At 43.8% G+C, this 19,025-nt stretch overlaps 1 protein-coding gene across 3 annotated transcripts in view; it reads left to right on the top strand.

Annotated features, from left to right (window-relative positions):
* Positions 1–18,757, top strand: part of HK1 (hexokinase 1) — a 73,649-nt gene extending 54,892 nt beyond the window's left edge. For all 3 annotated transcript variants that reach the window (XM_083364772.1, XM_083364773.1, XM_083364771.1), the window contains 8 exons: positions 2,212–2,360; positions 2,457–2,576; positions 4,112–4,207; positions 10,136–10,235; positions 11,840–12,023; positions 13,114–13,269; positions 14,270–14,503; positions 16,035–18,757. In XM_083364772.1, coding sequence (XP_083220898.1) covers positions 2,212–2,360; positions 2,457–2,576; positions 4,112–4,207; positions 10,136–10,235; positions 11,840–12,023; positions 13,114–13,269; positions 14,270–14,503; positions 16,035–16,179 — 1,184 coding nt within the window. In that variant the 3' untranslated portion in view covers positions 16,180–18,757. The remainder of the gene's footprint in view (positions 1–2,211; positions 2,361–2,456; positions 2,577–4,111; positions 4,208–10,135; positions 10,236–11,839; positions 12,024–13,113; positions 13,270–14,269; positions 14,504–16,034) is intronic.
* Positions 18,758–19,025: the final 268 nt, after the last annotated feature.

Below are 19,025 nucleotides of genomic sequence, written 5' to 3' on the forward strand. Positions count from 1 at the left end.
GCCCAAACCTCCCCAAAGGTCGGCAGGAGGAACGGAGACCTGCCGAGGTTTGGGGAGGCGCCCAAACCTCCCCAAAGGTCGGCAGGAGGAACGGAGACCTGCCGAGGTTTGGGGAGGTTTGGGGAGGCGCCCAAACCTCCCCAAAGGTCGGCAGGAGGAACGGAGACCTGCCGAGGTTTGGGGAGGTTTGGGGAGGCGCCCAAACCTCCCCAAAGGTCGGCAGGAGGAACGGAGACCTGCCGAGGTTTGGGGAGGTTTGGGGAGGCGCCCAAACCTCCCCAAAGGTCGGCAGGTCTGCGCGGAGGAACGGAGACCTGCAGAGGTTTGGGGAGGTTTGGGGAGGCGCCCAAACCTCCCCAAAGGTCGGCAGGAGGAACGGAGACCTGCCGAGGTTTGGGGAGGTTTGGGGAGGCGCCCAAACCTCCCCAAAGGTCGGCAGGAGGAACGGAGACCTGCCGAGGTTTGGGGAGGCGCCCAAACCTCCCCAAACGTCGGCAGGTCTGCGCGGAGGAACGGAGACCTGCCGAGGTTTGGGGAGGCGCCCAAACCTCCCCAAACGTCGGCAGGTCTGCGCGGAGGAACGGAGACCTGCCGAGGTTTGGGGAGGTTTGGGGAGGCGCCCAAAGCTCCCCAAACAGGAACGGAGACCTGCCGAGGTTTGGGGATGTTTGGGGAGGCGCCCAAACCTCCCCAAAGGTCGGCAGGTCTGCGCGGAGGAACGGAGACCTGCCGAGGTTTGGGGAGGTTTGGGGAGGCGCCCAAACCTCCCCAAAGGTCGGCAGGAGGAACGGAGACCTGCCGAGGTTTGGGGAGGTTTGGGGAGGCGCCCAAACCTCCCCAAAGGTCGGCAGGAGGAACGGAGACCTGCCGACGAGCCGCGGCCACACAGGGTATTCCTGTGTATTCAGGCTTGCAAAATGGCGGATCGAGCCTCTGCTGGCGGCAGAGGCTTGCAGAACGGCGGATCGGCTTATACTCGAGTCAATAACTTTTTCCAGTTTTTGGGGGTGAAATTGGGGGTCTCGGCTTATACTCGAGTCGGCTTATACTCAAGTATATACGGTAATCAAGGAGAGAAGCAACCTACAGTGGAACTAAGGAGAAATTTCCTAACAGTGAGGACAATTAACCAATGTAACGGCTTGCCTTCATTGGAGGCTTTTAAGAAGAGACTGGACAGCCACTTGTCTGGAATGGTATAGGGCTGTGATGGCGAACCTATGGCATACGTGTCACAGGTGGCACGCAGAGCCCTCTCTGTGGGCATGCGTGTCATCGCCCCAGTCCTAGGCCTTCAGATGGGTTTTATAAAACCTCTTCGCTTAGGCCTCCGCCGCCATGTACAAAAAAAGGTTTGATCAATCAATTTCAACTTCTCGCGGGGAAAAAAAATCTCGCAATGTTGGAATTGATTGAATTTTTTAATCCCACCCAGTCTGCCTTTACCACCACAGCCACGCCCACCCAATGGACCACGCCCAACTGGCACCTGACGATACATAAGTGGGTTTTGGTTTGGAGTGTGGACACTCAGTCTCCAAAAGGTTCGCCACCACTAGTATAGGGTCTCCTGTCTGAGCAGTGGGTTGGTCTAGAACAGACATGTCAAACACAAGGCCCAGGGGCCAGATCTGCCCCGCGAAGTGGTTTCATGTGGCCCCCGAAGCCATCCTGGAAACAGGGAGGGAACGGCCCCCACTGCCTTGGCCCTGGCCCAGAGACCCTCCTTCTGCCAGAGACCCTCAGATCTGTCCCACTCCTGCCCAGGCCCCCATAGGCACCCTTGATGCGAACGATGTAGAGCTGGCCATGCCCACCCAGTAGGCCATACGTACTCTAGCCACGCCTACCCAGTAGGCCACGCTCACCCTGGCCATACCCACCCGGCCCCCTGCAGGCAACCGCAATGCTGATGCGGCCCTCAATGAAATTGAGTTTGACACCCCTGGTCTAGAAGACCTCCAAGGTCCCTTCCAATTCTGTTATTCTGCTCTACTAATTAGCTGTATTAATAATTAATGTTAATTAGCAGTCCAGTGTCTACTCTTGAGAAGACTTGTACAGTGCAAGGCAAGTGAAGTGCAGTGCAGTATTTTCCTCCTCCAGTGGCCAACCAGATGCCTATGAGATACTTTACCAGCAGGCCACCTCACCATCTCCCACAGAATGTAAGTGCTTTATTCCTAATGTTTAAAACTCGTTTGTTTGCAGAGAATGGAGACTTCCTGGCTCTGGATCTCGGTGGAACAAATTTCCGTGTTTTGCTGGTGAAGATCCGAAGTGGTAAAAGAAGGATGGTGGAAATGCACAATAAGATATATTCAATCCCTGTGGAAGTCATGCAGGGGACTGGAGAAGAGGTGAATATTACATGAATAGCGGTATTATTTGTTACGTAACAATTTTGAAAGCAAAATCCTGTATTTCATGATGGGAGTTTCCTTCTCTTTTTTTAGCTGTTCGATCACATTGTCACCTGCATTTCGGACTTCCTGGATTACATGGGAATAAAAGGAGCTTGCCTCCCTCTGGGCTTTACGTTTTCTTTTCCCTGCAAACAGACCAGCCTAGATTGTGTAAGTGACTCTTGTTGTTTACATTTTTTTTAATCCCATTTATATCCCGCCCTTCTCCGAAGACTCAGGGCAGTTTACAATCTAAGAAGCACAAATCAATGTGCTTAGCAATAGCCTTCATTCTATGTATATGCCTGCTTATTAGGGCTTTTGGGGGGGCCCAGCGGCATTATTACAAAGTCAGCTTATTGCCCCCAACAATCTGGGTCCTCATTTTACCTACCTCGGAAGGATGGAAGGCTGAGTCAACCTTGAGCCTGGTGGGACGCGAACCTGCACTAATTGCAGGTGTTACTTAAGGAGGCATTAGCCCACTGCTCCACCAAGGAGTAAGTTTTCATCACCTGCTGTTCAGGTTCCATTTCCTTTTGACATTTTATGAATGCAAAAGCAGTATAGATGAAAATGGAGGGAAATACTACTGTTGCTGGCTGAACCACAAACATGGGCTTGAAGCCAGGCAACCTTGGGCTTCTGCTTAAATCTGTCCTTGGGAAGGAAACCTGGGTGGGTGGGGGTTCTTGTCCGCAGGAAGTCCTTGACTCACAACCATCAGCATCACAATGGCATTGACAAAAATGACTTATCATTGCTCCATGCACTTGCGACTGCTTCAGTATCCCTGGGGTCAGGTGATCAAAATTATGGCACTTGTCAACTGGCATGTACTTTCAATGGCTGCAGCATCCCAGGATCATGGGATCGCCATTTGCAGCCTTCCCGCTTGGCCTCCGACAAGCAAAGTCGATGCAGGAAGCTGGATTCATTTAACAACCATGTGATTCGCTTAACAATTGCAGTGATGCATTTAACAACCATGGTAAAAAAGGTCATAAAATCAGGTGCCACTGATTTTTGTTTGGAATGCATTTGCAGTGATCAAAACACTGTTTCCAGATTAATTTCTGCCTGTGCATGGCTGTAGACTGTGCTTTGAAAGTGATCCTGAAGTGGAAATTGAAATAGACACTTCCAGGAATAGTGGTTACTACCAGTTTACATTGTTGATTTATAGCACAGAGCAGTGTTTTTTTTAACTTGAGCATTCTTTAGGATGTGTGGCTGGGGAATTCTGGGAGTTGGAGTCCACACATCTTAAAAATACTGGCATAGGATGAGACTTCTTGTTTCACTTGGCTTTCCTGGGTGGCAGATTTAGCATAGCTAACACTGAATAGCAAACAATCTTTCATGGGATCTAGGTGAGGAAATGTAGGTTGATGTCTCCTCCTAAGCCCAAGTAGCTTAGTCTAACATTCAACAGGTGTGGCACGGATGTCATGGATGGTCGTCTTAATGCTGTCATTTTGCTTTCTCCAATCTAGTGCCAACCAGATCAGTTGGAACTACAGATTCAAAGGAATTTTGGAAGTTGTAATCCTAATCTGGGTTGGGCATACAATAATAAATGGCTGCCATATGTGTTCATTAGTTGTTTAGGTCCAGTATTGCTTCTGGTGACTTATTTCTGGTTTGTTCTAATAACTCATGTTTGGAATCAGATGTGAACTTTATTTATTTATTTTGTTTTTCAGGGTATCCTTTTGAATTGGACCAAGGGCTTTAAGGCGACTGACTGTGAAGGAGAAGATGTTGTTAATTTACTAAGAGATGGAATTAAAAGAAGAGAGGTGAGTTATGCACCTGTTTTGGTTCAAGATTGAAGGGTTGTGATAATTTTAAACTTAATATATTGTTGATTGGATCGCTAATATATCATCGCATTCTCTGCGTTGCTTAAAATACAGTACATACACGTCTATACAGTAAAGTGAACGATATGCAAAAATCCTCAAGGCATGGAGGTCTCAACCTTTCCGTCTGAGAGTTGGCGGACAGCTCCGCCTCTGTCCTTGGCTGTGACAGCTCCATTCCTTTATCGGAGCTTTCAGATGGCTCTGACGCTGAGCCCGGCGCCCGTTCCAGTGCTACCTCATCTGAATTGGCTGCTGAGTCCTCCGGTGGCTGACAGGCCACAAGATTGGCCTTTTTCTGTTAGAGACCCCAGTATTAAGATCTATCCTAATTTGGATCAGATTGTAGCAGAGTGTAGAGTAGTGATTAAGGCTCCACGCCAGGAAACTGAGTTGTACTCCCACCTTATGCTCAAAGCCATCACTCTCCCTCAGCCCTAGGAAGAAGTTAATTTCAAATCACTTCTAAAATCCTTCCTTCCTTCCTTCCTTCCTTCCTTCCTTCCTTCCTTCCTTCCTTCCTTCCTTCCTTCCTTTCCCACCTTTATTGATACAAATAACTGCAAGCAGCAAACATGTCAAACATACCTTCCTCCTGTTTTCCCCTCAGCAATAAACGTGTGAGGTGAATTGAACTAAGAGAGATAGACTGGCCCAAACTCATCCTGCTCCCTTTTTATGTTCAAGGCGAGACTTGAACTTACAGCTTTCTGCTTTTTAACCTGGTGCCTTAAATAGTATAGACCAGGGGTCCCCAATTCCCAGTCCATGGACCAGTTCCGGGCAGCGGCATCCCAGCAACTGGGCCACACAAACAAGCAAAGCCCCATCTGCGAGATGGAGGCAGCACACAAAGCCATGCCCCCTGAGGTCTGTGGAAAAACTACAGAACCGGTCTCTTCTGCTATAGACCAAAGTGAAAATTTCAGGAATTTGGCCAGATGGTTAACAGGAGTCTAAGGCACCAAAAAAAAAAAAAAAAGCAAAGCAGTACCCTCAGCATAGATAAGTTTGAACATAGCAACGTGACCAACTCTTAGTCAGTAGGCACAGACAGCATTAATTGTTTTAGGAGCAGAATATTAATTTGGAGAACTATGGAATATTTCATATCTGACTGACCAGGCCATCTTGAACCAGGCTGGAATGGCTAGGGCAAAAAGTCCAGAGGAGAGACAGAACATTCTGGAAGGGCAGGTTTTGCAGCTCCCTGTTAGTCATGCAGTAGCATGAAGGATTGGGAGACCAAAAGGGATTACCATAAGGTTCATGCTTTTAAGTCTCGATCTTCACCCATTCTTATAACTGTTGGAAAGGGTCTGGAAAGTGTTCAGGAAGAAGGGAGAAACTATATTTTTTCAATTTTTTTTTCATTTTTATGAATTGTTAAGGGAAGTGCCTCACTTGCTATTTTTTTATAGCTAATGTATACATTTCTTCCCTTTGGTAATAGAGCCATGAAAGGATGATAACTTTGCAATAAAAATCACCATATAGTAATCTTCTCTATCCTGATGCCTTCCATCTAGTTGGATCTAAACTTTGTATTGTCCCTGCTGACTAGAAATACTGGGAATAGTAATCCCAAAATACCTGGAGGACTCTAGATTGCCTTAGAAAGTCATTTTAAGCTTAAATTAAAATGAACAAGAAATAGAATTAATCCCATATAATAATTATTGTATGTTGCATAGTATAGGTGTTTCATTATTATGAAGGAAAGTTTGTTTTTGAACATCATCCCTATGTAGTATTTGACTGTCAGAAAACCACACACAATGTACAATGTCAAGTTGTTGATTCTAGAAGGGAGAAATAGTTGCTTTCATATCTTACATCTCTTGAAAGGCTCTCATAAAATTGGAGCAACATGATTCAATAAATTTGAAATAATGTAGGAGAATAAAGAATAACTGCCTTCTGACAGAACAGTTTGTACTTCTATTTCAATCTCTGGGACAGCTTAAGTATATGAGGAAGATCCTTAAATCATTGGCAAAAGTGAAGATGAAACTTTGAGAAAGTGAATAAATTAGGAACTGTGGCTACAAATGTTAAAATAGAAGATAAAACATAGGAAATCTGAATTCATCTCATCACTGTGTATTGGGAATAAGCAGAGTAGTTCTCAAGAACCATTCTATCATTCTAGCCTTGGTGGAGCAGTGGGCTAATGCCTCCTTAAGTAACACCAGCTGCCTGCAATTAGTGCAGGTTCGAGTCCCACCAGGCTCAAGATTGACTCAGCCTTCCATCCTTCCGAGGTAGGTAAAATGAGGACCCAGATTGTTCGGGGCAATAAGCTGACTTTGTAATAATGCCGCTGGGGGGGGGGCGAAAGCCCTAATAATCAGGCATATACATAGGATGAAGGCTATTGCTAAGCACATTGATTTGTGCTTAGATTGTAAGCCGCCCTGAGTCTTAGGAGAAGGGCAGGATATAAATGGGATTTTTTTTTAAAAAAAATTATTTGCTTCCATGTAAGAATTAATAGTTGGGAGCTACTGCATGGTTACGTGTTTATCCATCCTCTTTGGAATTGATATATTCGATAAAGGACTTTGAAGAGAAAATTAAAATAGAGGTTAGGAATTTTTCTTAGCAATGAATAAATTACACAGCAGCCTGGGTAGAACAAAATAAAGATAACCCTCAATATGGGAGGTAACAATCAGCATTTTCTAATACTTACCAATCTAGCTGATCTTTGATATGTCAAAAAAACAACAACAAACCCCTCATCTTCCTCAAACTGAACCCGGCTCTTAATGTCATGCCATTTTACTGGAAGTCTTCTGGAACATTTCATCAACTTCCTGGTCAGTTCCATAACTTTGGTAGTTGCAATCCAGGTGCTAACCAGATCTGACCTGGTGTGAGAACTGGTTCTAGGACTGACCAGTAGCCGCCTTCAAAGTCTGTTGATTGCCTCTTCTTCAGAAAAGAGACAGGTTTCTTTACATCGAATCTGTAAGAAAGAACTATCCTCTGTGCCTATATTACAGCTAGTCCTCAACTTGTGACTACAGTTGAGCCCAATTTTTCCGTTGCTAGGCGACACAGTTGTCAGGTGAGGTTTTTTTCCCCCTTTTTGCGATCTTTCTTGCCAGTTAAGTGAATCGCTGCAGTTGTTAAGTTTGTAACACGGTTGTGAAGTGAATGTAGCTTCCTCATTGACTTTGTTGGTCGGAAGGTTGCAAAAGGTGACCACCTGACCCCAGGACATTGCGGCCGTCATAATTACATGCCATTTGCCAAGCGCCTGAATTTTGATGACATGCGTTTACCATGGGGATGCTACAATATATGTGAAAAGCAGTCGTAAGCCTCTTTTTGCAGTGTCGTCGTAACTTGGAATGGTTACCAAATGAACGGTTATGTGATGACCCAGGGCACGGCACAGAGGCAACACAGTCAGCTGGCAGTTCAAACAGCCCCTTTATTGCTCCAAATGTTCCCCAAATGCTCCCACGTTCCTGGCAAGTCCCAGAACAAGTAGCGATACACGCACATGCATGCGCGCGCATACACACACACCTCTTCAGCAGCCTCTGGCTGCAAGTAGTTTCAAAAGGTTTTTTTAGATTACAAGAGCCCTTTACTCAAGGCCAAGTAGATAACAAAGAAAGGAACGTACATCCAAATCTAAGGAGCCTGTGGAAATACAAGCTTGCCTGAGTACTTTCAGAAGAGAAGCCAAAATTCAAACTGAGGTTTGGAGCACCAAATCAAGTTCGTCAGCCAGTCCAATGGTGAGAGTTTCAGGGTTTACAAGTAGAAATCACAACACAGAACAAGAGATCAGAGAGTGGTTTCCAACGTCGGCAACGGCACACAAACCTCCAATAATTCAGTCAGGAACAATAATTTGTCAGGAACAAAATAATTTGTTCCTGACAAATGCCCCTCCCCACAGTGTCTCCTTAAGTCTCAGTCCCCAGGTGTGCCTTGTGGAGAGGGACGGAGTGCTCTACTCCTGAGTAGTTGGGCCTGCCTGCGTTGTTCGCTCCTTCTCTCCACTCTCCATACTCTAGGATCAGGAGGGGGTGTCCCTTGCTCATTTATTTTTATTTTTTTATTTTAATTCCATTTATATCCCGCCCTTCTCCGAAGACTCAGGGTGGCTTACAAGCTTAGCAGTAGCCTTCATTCTATGTATATGCCTGCTTATTAGGGCTTACACACACCACCCAAGCGGCATTATTACAAAGTCAGCTTAATTGCCCCCAACAATCTGGGTCCTCATTTTACCTACCTCGGAAGGATGGAAGGCTGAGTCAACCTTGAGCCTGGTGGGACTCGAACCTGCACTAATTGCAGGCAGCTGGTGTTACTTAAGGAGGCATTATTTTCATCCTGCCCCTGTTTCTCCCTGCCTTCAAGCCATCCTAATCCTGAAAGGCCCTGGCCTGCTCCTCCCCATATTCCTCGGAAGCCATTAATGACGCCTCCCCCTTGATCTCCTTTGGCTCCAGTTCCAGCTCATCTTCCTCAGCAGATTCAGCCTCCAATGGGGGGGGCATGTTAGGTTATAAGTCAAGAACTACCTGTAGTTGCCCGTTTGTGGGTTTCTTAGTTGAAAGGATCCCTTGCTGAAAGTCATGCGCTGTTACTAGCTCCTTAATAAATCTTTGTAATACGAACTCAGCTTTTTTTCCTCTCAAGATTAGCTGTTTCATTCTAGGCCAGGGGTCTGCGCGCTTGTCTGCGGCATTCCAGCAACCAGCCCACGCAAACAAGCGAAGCGCCATCTGCGAGATGCAGGCAGCACATGAAACCACGCCCCCTTTGGTCCACGGAAAAACCTCTCCCCACGGAATCAGTCTCTGATGTCCCAAAGTGGTACGGGTACCAGTGGTTCCAGTGGTATGGGTACCACCTGTGGTACATTGGCACCTGGCAGGTGTTACGCGACCATCCTAGAAAAGTGGTAGCGGGGGAGGGGAATGAGCTGAACCGGTGGCAGCACCGCACAAGCCTGAGCGAGAGATGGCTGGAGCTGCAGGGCTGTCAGGGCTCAGCGGAAGCATCAGGATCAGCACCAGGTTCCACTGGAGCTCAGCGCTGATCCTGGCACTTCTGCTGAGCCCAGAAGAAGCGCCAATCAGCTGGAATGTTGCAGCATCTCCAGGGTCTTGTGATTTACATTCAGATGCTTGGCAACTGATTCAAATTTTATGACGGTCACAGCATCCCAGGGTCATGTAAAGTGACCAAAACCTGCTGCAACCACCCAGCAGATGGGGGGGGGGAATAAAAACCAACCCCCCCACCCCCACTGCCAATCCTCAACAGAAATGCTCACAATGAAAACCTCGGACAGGAGGAAGAGCGCCACTGGGAGGGCAGGCAGGTGTCTTGCTCAGCTGTGGCTTGGGGGGGCACTTTTTTCAGTGCCATTGTAACTTTGAACAGTCACTAAGTGAACTGTTGTAAGTCGAGGACTACCTGTACTTCATCACTTTTTTCCTCTTTTTTTTTTTTTTTTGGTCATCAAGTTTTTGACACCTTGCTAGGTGACTCTGTGGTACTCGGACCATATCCTAAAAAGTGGTACAATGAGTGAAAAGGTTGAAAAGCCCTGTTCTAGGCTTAGCTTTTTTCAGACAATTCAAGTCAGTTAGTAGCTACCATTTCCTCAACATAACGTTGTCAGGTTGAAGAGGAAGGTGCTGGGTTGATATGTGGCTGTGTTTGTAATTCGTATCAAGAAAATGTTTCATTGCAACCAGTTGAAAGAAAACCCTCTTTCCCCGATCATTAGGATATTGGCAAAAAGCAAAGAACAGATCATAAATTCTGGGTTGACTTTTTTTTTTTTTGCAAATAAAACGATGGTGTTATAATATTGTCTCTTTCAAGGAATTTGAACTGGATGTTGTGGCTGTAGTGAATGATACAGTTGGAACCATGATGACTTGTGCCTATGAAGATCCGAATTGTGAAATAGGACTCATTGTGGGTAAGTCTTGAGACTTGCTTTACATTTTGTTGAGGAGCTTATTTACACAACAGATCCTGTTTTCAACCATGCCAAACCTTCCTTTTTATTTTAATAATTTTACTTTATATTCTAACTGATCTGACATTTACATTTCTCAATTCAGAAGCTTTTCCAGAAGCAGTTGCGTGCTTTCCAGTCCTTAGTATCAACTAAGCGGGATTTTTCCCCCATCTGTGAATTCACAAAGCTGATGAGAGTAGATCTTGAAAAGGGTGTGGCCAGGACGTGTGAATGGCTGTGGCCCACATTCAGCTATGTTGGGGATAAACTCTTTGATTTGGTTTTTCTTCCTATTCCCTTGTCCTTCGTATCCAGTTTTATTCCTCACTTTCTATTTCCCTTCCTTTCCAATTGCTTCTCTTGACTACACTGCACTCCATTTATTTATTTTTTACTTTTTGTTTGTGTTGGAAAGCAGCGTGTGTGCTGTGTGAGAGAGGGACTTGTGCATATGAAAGAGAATGCTACTCTTTGACTTAAGACCACAGTTAGGATTGTCATTTCAGTTAGAAGGCAATGAAGTCTCAAGACCTCTTATTTTGACCCTTATCAATGTAAAATAGTGACTGAAGTCAAGTCTGGTTGGAAAACAAGAACAAACAGATGGGAATTGCCAGAGATACAAGAGGCTGGGGCAAATCTTGCTTGAAAATTTAGATATTCATTGATTTGGGCAAAAAAGAAAAGAACAAGAAGTAATGTTGTTGCGTAAGATCTTTAAGATTTCAAAATTGTCACGAGCGCTCATCTGTTTTTAAAGTCCTCCTTGAAAAGAGTATTTTAACTGAATTTGGTAGGCTGTTTTATGTATAGACATAACAAAGAACAGTCCAGCTATGTAGATTTGTTACAGCCGTGCAATGTAAACAAGACAGGTTGATCTGCAGTCCTGTCTTTGCCAGATCCCCAACCTGGTGCCCTCCTGATGTGTAGAAAGTGAAACTATTGGCTGTATTTTGAATTTCAGTCAAGAAGGTGGCCAAATCTCCCATTTTCCTTTTTTAATTGCCAGAACCTCTTCAATCCCTTATACTTTCTCAAAATTGAATTTTTCGGAATATGGATTTAGCAAGTGACTTAATAGCAAATACCAGGTAGAATTTAATAACCTGTGCAGTATGGTTAGTTCTTAATTATATTTTGTAAAAGCTAAAGTCACTGTCGGGAATGTTGAACTCAATGAACGAAACAATGAATAGTTGCCTTTTATTAGCTGTTCATACTTCTGAACTGAGATCTAGGGTCAAATTTCTCTTCAGCTATGGAATCACAGGATGACGTTGGAAAACCTATTTTATTCAGCCTAATCTAGGGAAGAAACCAAAACTTAGAATTCAACTGAGTGGAGTATATTTGTATCTCTACCTCTGGGTTTGTATCACGGCCCAGAAGATATGTGTTTTTGTCTCTGGGGCCTCTGCCCCCTTTGGGATGCCCATGACATCCTGGATCCATAACATCCTGGTACAGCCTTCAAGTTAAGAAAGTTGCAGGTCCCAGCTCCCGGACAATAACAACAAACTCCTTTTCTGGTTGTGAGCCTGTTTATTTCCTAATTCCAGGAACTGGGAGCAATGCCTGCTACATGGAGGAAGCCAGAAATGTCGAAATGGTAGAGGGAGACCAGGGCAGGATGTGTGTGAACATGGAATGGGGTGCCTTTGGGGACAACGGATGCCTAGATGATATCAGGACAATCTATGACAAAGCTGTGGATGAATATTCACTAAATAGTGGCAAGCAAAGGTAAGTGTTTTTTTTTACTGAAATGTGGCTTTCTGTTGCAGCAGAGGTGGCTACCACCAGTTGTGTGCAGTACTGTTGGAGAACAGAAGGGTGTACAATTCAGCCAGAGACTTTTACTCAGAATGTAGATGTGTGGGACAGTAAAATTGCTGTGGTTTCTTTTACAAGATCCTGAGGAGAACATCTAGCAGGCAAAAATCCAATGTGAAGCCAGAAGAAGTATTTTTGTCCACCTCCCTTGAAGATGGGCAACAACCATCCTTGATTTGAAACGGGCTAGGATTTTCCACAGTCAGCAATGGAGACTCTGAGCGTGCTCAGAAATCTTTTCGGTGGAATGAGAAGAAACAGCTGTCGGTTTGGGAGATAACTTATAAGTTTTGATTCCTGATAAAATGTGGAAGAATAGAAACAACAAACTGCGATCATCGCTTCCCCCTTCTCCCCATAAAATGTTCAGGAGAACATTTAGGCCTGTACTCTGCCAATACATTGGTCATTTAGTGACCATTTACAGTTCTGACAATGATGAAAATGTAACTTTGCGACTAATTCTTGCACCCAGGACCTTGGCAGGTTTGTAAAGCAAAGCTGAAGTAATATTGTAAGAATAGTCGTCGTTTCTCTTCCAGAGCACATAGTTTAGTGATCAGGTTGCTGGAATCTGTTGTGGCTAAATGAAAAACTACCTACATAGGAAAAATCAGAGGAGATTGGAAATGTGTGAAATGGAAGGATTGTCATACACATTAACAGATGTGAAAGGCACATGGGACATGGCTTCTTGGATTACATGGATTTTTGAATCAGGAAGAATATAGGTAGTCCTCGACTTACAACAGTTTCTTTCTCCTCCCTAATATGCTTCTGAAAAAGGCAGTAAATTTTAAAAACCTGTTTCTTGCAAGAGAGGAGAAAGAAGCTTGCGTGTCCCCTTTTCAGTTCTGAGCTGACTGACCCACTTCTATTTAAGCCATCTAATATTTATAACATCTTTTCCCAAAGAAATCTTGTTCTCTATAAAAACACTTAATTTCTGTCATTCTTACTAACAGTGTTTCTGAACCGGTATTTTTGTCCATGATCGCAGGTATGAGAAGATGATCAGTGGAATGTATTTAGGGGAAATTGTGCGTAACATTTTGATTGACTTCACAAAAAGAGGATTCCTCTTCAGAGGTCAAATTTCAGAAACACTGAAAACTAGGGGCATTTTTGAAACCAAGTTTCTTTCACAGATTGAGAGGTAAGTGCGCATATATCTGGAATGGAGCTTGTTGTTATCTCAGTATATGTTAGCAGTTACTTTTCCTTAGCTATCTCATTTAACATTTTCTTCACAAACTCACATTAATACGTTGCCTTCATCTTCTAGCTTAGGGGTGGGAAACAATGGCCCTTTTATGACTTGTGGACTTCAACTCCCAGAATTCCTGAGCCAGATTTCAAAATGGATGCTGGATAAATAAAAAACATATTGCTTATGTGGAATTAAACGAATCCTGATTTATGGTTTGGCTAAATTGGCCTTAGCTGTTAGCCCTGCGAGGTAGTCCAGACCAGAAGCACAGCCTGGACTACTAGCCCTGTCTTTATTGAAAGATTACATTAACAAAATTTTGCAAAACTGAAAGTATTTATCCCCTTTTCCTTCCACTTCAGAAAACCAGAGAGGGGCCCTCCCTCTTTCTGTAGGCTGAGGTAACCTTTTACACATTGCCTGTCCAGTCTTCAACTGTCCGTCCTGTCTCCCAAGGCCATCCCCGTGTACTATTACATTAGCGCAGGGGTCTTCCAACTTGGCCCTTTTATGACTTGTGGGCTTCAACTCCCAGAATTCCTCAGCCAGCGTGCCAAACTTGGCCCTTTTATGACTTGTGGGCTTCAACTCCCAGAATTCCTCAGCCAGCGTGCCAAACTTGGCCCTTTTATAACTTGTGGACTTCAACTCCCAGAATTCCTTGGCCAATGTGCCTAGCTGAGGACTTCTGGGAGTTGAAGTCCACAAGTCATAAAAGGGCCACGTTGGAAGACTCCTGCATTACCAGAGTAGATAATGTGTAGGGTCTGCATGTTGCCCGCAAAGATGTTCCAGATGTGAAATCTTTCCCCGGTGAAATATACGTGGCCTAATATTGAAATTAGGACAGAGATCCCTGAGCTACTTTCGCCCTCAAATGAGATGCTTAACTTTGGGAAGTTGTTCAAGTACTTGACTCTGCCCCCTTCATGCCCTTTCTCAACAGCGATAGGTTAGCGTTGCTTCAGGTCCGTACCATCCTCCAGCAGCTTGGCCTGAACAGCACTTGCGACGACAGTATAATTGTGAAGGCAGTATGTGGAGCGGTGTCGCGGAGGGCAGCTCAGCTGTGTGGCGCTGGAATGGCTGCTGTTGTAGATAAAATAAGGGAGAACAGAGGCTTGGAGCATCTGGACGTAACCGTGGGCGTAGATGGCACACTATACAAACTTCATCCACAGTAAGTATTTTGTGTGAGTTTGTCTGGGTAGGAGCAAATGCTGGATTCTGAATGGTTTAAATATTGTAATTCAGGCTCCGAGTACCTTTATAACAGGGGTCTTTAAACTTGGCCCTTTTATGACTTGTGGACTTCAACTCCCAGAATTCCTCAGCCAGCATGCCTGGCTGAGGAATTCTGGGAGTTGAAGTCCACAAGTCATAAAAGGGCCAAGTTTGAAGACCCGTGCTTTATAAACACTACCATCATGTATGTTAATGCAAGCATGGGACGTTCATTGTGAGTTTCGCGGCTTTCAGAGGATGGAAGAGCTGACAAGATGGAACTCTTCTTGCAGGCTCAGGGTTGACATGCTGAATTGAAGCTATTGCAGATTAGTTTTTCTTTCCGTGTTGTGCCATCTTTTACTATTATTTTATTATTTATTAAATTTATTTGCTGTCCATCTTACCACAAGTGACTCTTCCTATGCGCAAATTATAATTAAGTTATATAAAATTTATAACCTTTTCTCCCCTCCCCTCCTCCCTGCTCTCTACTCTTCACCCATCCCTCTTTTGGTCATCTTATTGATGTGTTTCTCATTGTATTCATTTTTCATTGTTTATTTTATGGATTCTATTTTATTTCTGCTTATACTCCTTTCATTTTCTTACTTTTTTATTATTTATAAGGCACCCAAATTAGGCTTATAAAGCAAGATAGGCGGCAAATAAATTCAACAAATAAATAATAAATTGATTTCCAAGTACAAAAATACAGTATACGTGATTACTGTACACTGTCTTCCTCCAGCATTATTTTCTGAGTGACCAGTGAAGGCTGGAGGATGTATGTAATTTGACAGGATGTTCGTTTTTGTTTCTGGGTGAATGAAAAGAAATGCCTGCCTATTCCAGCCACATCCTAGATTGTGCATAGAGCATGTGTCAATCTGTGCCTCTGGCTTTCCTTGGACAATTTCTGCCAGACATTTCTGTATTAGCAGCCTCCCTCAAGATTGTTGGTTGGCAGTTCTAGGAAAAGCAGTCTCAACACATCTTGAGAACGAACACCAGGTTGGAGAAGACTGTTGTATAAAATGTATATGGCATTATTCTATATACAATATGCATGGCCATGCATTTACACAACCATCACGTTTTAGTCATCATGTGGGAAAAACATTTCCACATCTTGGTCATTCTCCTAAGAGTCACTTAAGTAAGATGGATAGTGTGGAAATGTGATAAATAAATTAAATTTCCTGCCTACAGTTGAGCCGGAATCAGCAAGATGGAGGGTGCTGTGTTGCAATAGATGCTTTGCTGCTTTTGTACATGAGTGACATCGTCACAGACTGGAAAGAGCAGGGATTCTCATGCACCCACTGCACCTGCCACTGGGCAGGTGTTGACTTTCCCACAGATGCTGTTTTTGCCCACCGGCTGCAAGCCCATCCCATCCTTATCCCATCCAGCCTGTTTAGACGATAGTGCCATTTTCAGTTGGGTGGAAGAAGGACTTATCACCGCTTCTCTGCTTTCTGCAGCTTTTCAAAGGTCATGCACCAAACGGTAAAGGATCTGGCGCCCAAATGCGACGTGACATTCCTGCTTTCGGAAGACGGCAGCGGCAAAGGAGCCGCCCTCATCACTGCGGTGGGATGCCGATTGCGCGATGCAGAGCACAACTGAACTCTGCTCCCTGGGCTGCTTATGACTTCCAAGCACTTTCTTGACAAGCAGCAGTTCTGTAGTCTGAACTGGCGGGGAGAGCCCAGAATTAACTGCTTGGTGGAAGAGTTGGGGTTTAAGAAAGGAAAAAAAAAGTAAAATAAAAAATAGAATGCTGATTAAGTATGCTGTTGCTGATAATATCTTCCACTTTGGGTCCTTTTGTCTGCATGTGTCTTTTTCTGGCCTATTTAGTACATTCCCCATCTGTAGATCATGAAAAAAATTGGATAATTTAAACAAATGTCAGAAATTGAGGTTCTAAAATTACAGCCAACAAATTGACATGAGTGAGAGCAGGTGGTGGTACCATGTCAAGTATATTCTTTGCAGCTGCTAGTGTGTGTCCATATTAAACCAGTATACCACCAACAGTGCTGAATACGAGGCAAATGCTTATGCAAAATGAATGTAGCAATTCCCACCTGAACTTTTCACCCAATATTGTTTTATTCCCTCCTCACCCATCTTGGAGTTACCACAGCAGTCTGGTAGCATCTGAATTTTCTGGTCTTAGGTTTCCCTTAATGATGTGAATTTTCTTCTGTTTGCACTGAACCAAGTGATGCACAGATCAATTAATCAGTCAACCAGTACCCCTCCTCACTTGTCAATTATCACTGCTATTTTTTTTTTTTGGCTTTGGTAAGCAATGTCAAAATTCCAAGTAAAGCATGTACCATTTCAAAAAGGCAAGTCTTTATTAATAAAATCAAAGGCGATCCAGGTCTAAGAAATGTTTTTTGCCTTTATATTAGCTTTGCTATTTTCCAGGTTTCTCCCCCCGCCCCTTTTAATAAAAGAGTTTGGAATTCCCTTGTTATTTTATGTCCTGCTGAGAGCCATTTCCAATTTACTAAGGCCGTAAATTCTGGGAGAAACGTGGAGAGCTTGCATGGGAGAATATAATGTGGTGTTGGGGGCAGAGACTTGACTTTCTGTCAGATCTATATCACAGATGCACATCCAGAAGAACCAAATCAGTGTAAGGCCAGTATTTGCATCCAACAGCCAAAGCTATAGGCATCTGCAGAACTGAAGCCCCATCTTTTTTTCATATACTGTATGTTGAGGTAGGGCAGGGGTCTTCCAACTTGGCCCTTTTATGACTTGTGGACTTCAACTCCCAGAAATCCTCAGCCAGGCACGCTGGCTGAAGAATTCTGGGATTTGAAGTCCACAAGTCATAAAAGGGCCAAGTTGGAAGACCCCTGAGGTAGGGTTTTGATTTTTTGGTTCTGGCTATCAACTTTAAAAAAAACAAAACTAAATCCCACTGGATAATCCAGTCTAGCCTTTGCTCTAGAGCAGTGTTTCTTAACCTCAGTAGTTTTAAGTTGTTGGGATTTCAACTCTTGCCTGGCTGGGGAATTCTAAAGAGTTGAAGTCCACACCTTAAAGTTGCCAAGGTTGAGAATCATTGCTCTAGAGCAGGGGTAGGCAACCTTGGCTCTTTTATGACACGTGGACTTCAACTCCCAGAATTCCTGAGCCAGCAATTCTGGGAGTTGAAGTCCACGCGTCACAAAAGAGCCAAGGTTGCCTACCCCTGCTCTAGGCTGAAGATACCAGTGACTACAGACCTGTCCACCATTTTGATTTTCTCTTATAGCCCAGGGTGTCTGACACATTATTCTAAAATTTGCAGGAAACCGAAAAGGTTTGAGTGGCTTCCTACTTCTGTTGCTTCTGTAGGACAGCATTTACACAATCGCAAAACTTTGCTATAGCCAAAGAATCAGATGGAAAAATGTGATACACTCTACCTTCTACGGTGATGACAGTAGCAGAATTCATACTGAAATCACATTGATCTGTATGGAGTTGAATTGCACCAATTATACTTCTGAAAATGCACACTTGTAGTTAATTAGGCATGTGGGCAATTAGGTATTCTTTAACAATTTTAGGAACATTTATCTTTGAAAGCCTGGTTTATTCTGGTTTATTTATTGGATTTGGTGGTGCGATTTACCAAGATACTTGAAAAATATTGATATAGGTAGCACCAGAGAAAATAATCTGCAAACGATGGATATCCCAGTTACAAGATTTCTTAGTTTGACCAAGACTTGAAATTTAAACTAGAGCGTGATTATAGAGAACTCTCTTCTCTTGTTAGTAATTACCCAAGTAGCAAAGGAGTCAGTTGGTCTTTTTAAAGGCTCTCCAGCTATCTCCATTCCAATAAGAAAGTATATTGATCACATCATTGGCAACAAGAAACAGCAACAATAAAGAAAATAAAGCAAACTTAGTGAATTACTTTAAATCTCAAAATTCGGATTGCCCTCTCTTCTAATAAGCATTTTCAGTACACATTTTGGTGCATTGTGATCGAATGTTGTGGTGAAATGAGTCTTGCCCAGTATTTTGCAGCTTTCAGTGTGTTTGCGTATGTACGTCTTCCTGAAGGATCGCATGACTCCCATGGTTTTCCTATGCTGGAAAGTCTTTTTATATTGCCTATCAGTAGTGATGATACTACGTAGTGCAAAGTGAATATTTGTGACATAATTAAACTTTATTTTGAAGTGTGTTTATTGGTGTCTGGTGATTCTTTTCTTACAAAGGAATGAAAGGGGTATTTAGGTTGTACAGACACAAAGGAGAAATAATTTTTTCCCAAATTTTTAGACCAGAGCCTCCTTGAAGAATTCACAAATCTAGCTAGTTTTGAATTTCAACAAACGTGTTTAGAAGAACTTGCTATATTTCAGATCCTGGACATGTGGCTGCAAAACTGAAGTGTTCTTGTTTAAGTCAGCAAATCTCTCTTTGGCTTAATCTTCAGAGAAAGTCCGGGA

This window comes from Vipera ursinii (assembly GCF_947247035.1).
Source record: "Vipera ursinii genome assembly, chromosome: 5".
Lineage (NCBI taxonomy): Eukaryota > Metazoa > Chordata > Lepidosauria > Squamata > Viperidae > Vipera > Vipera ursinii.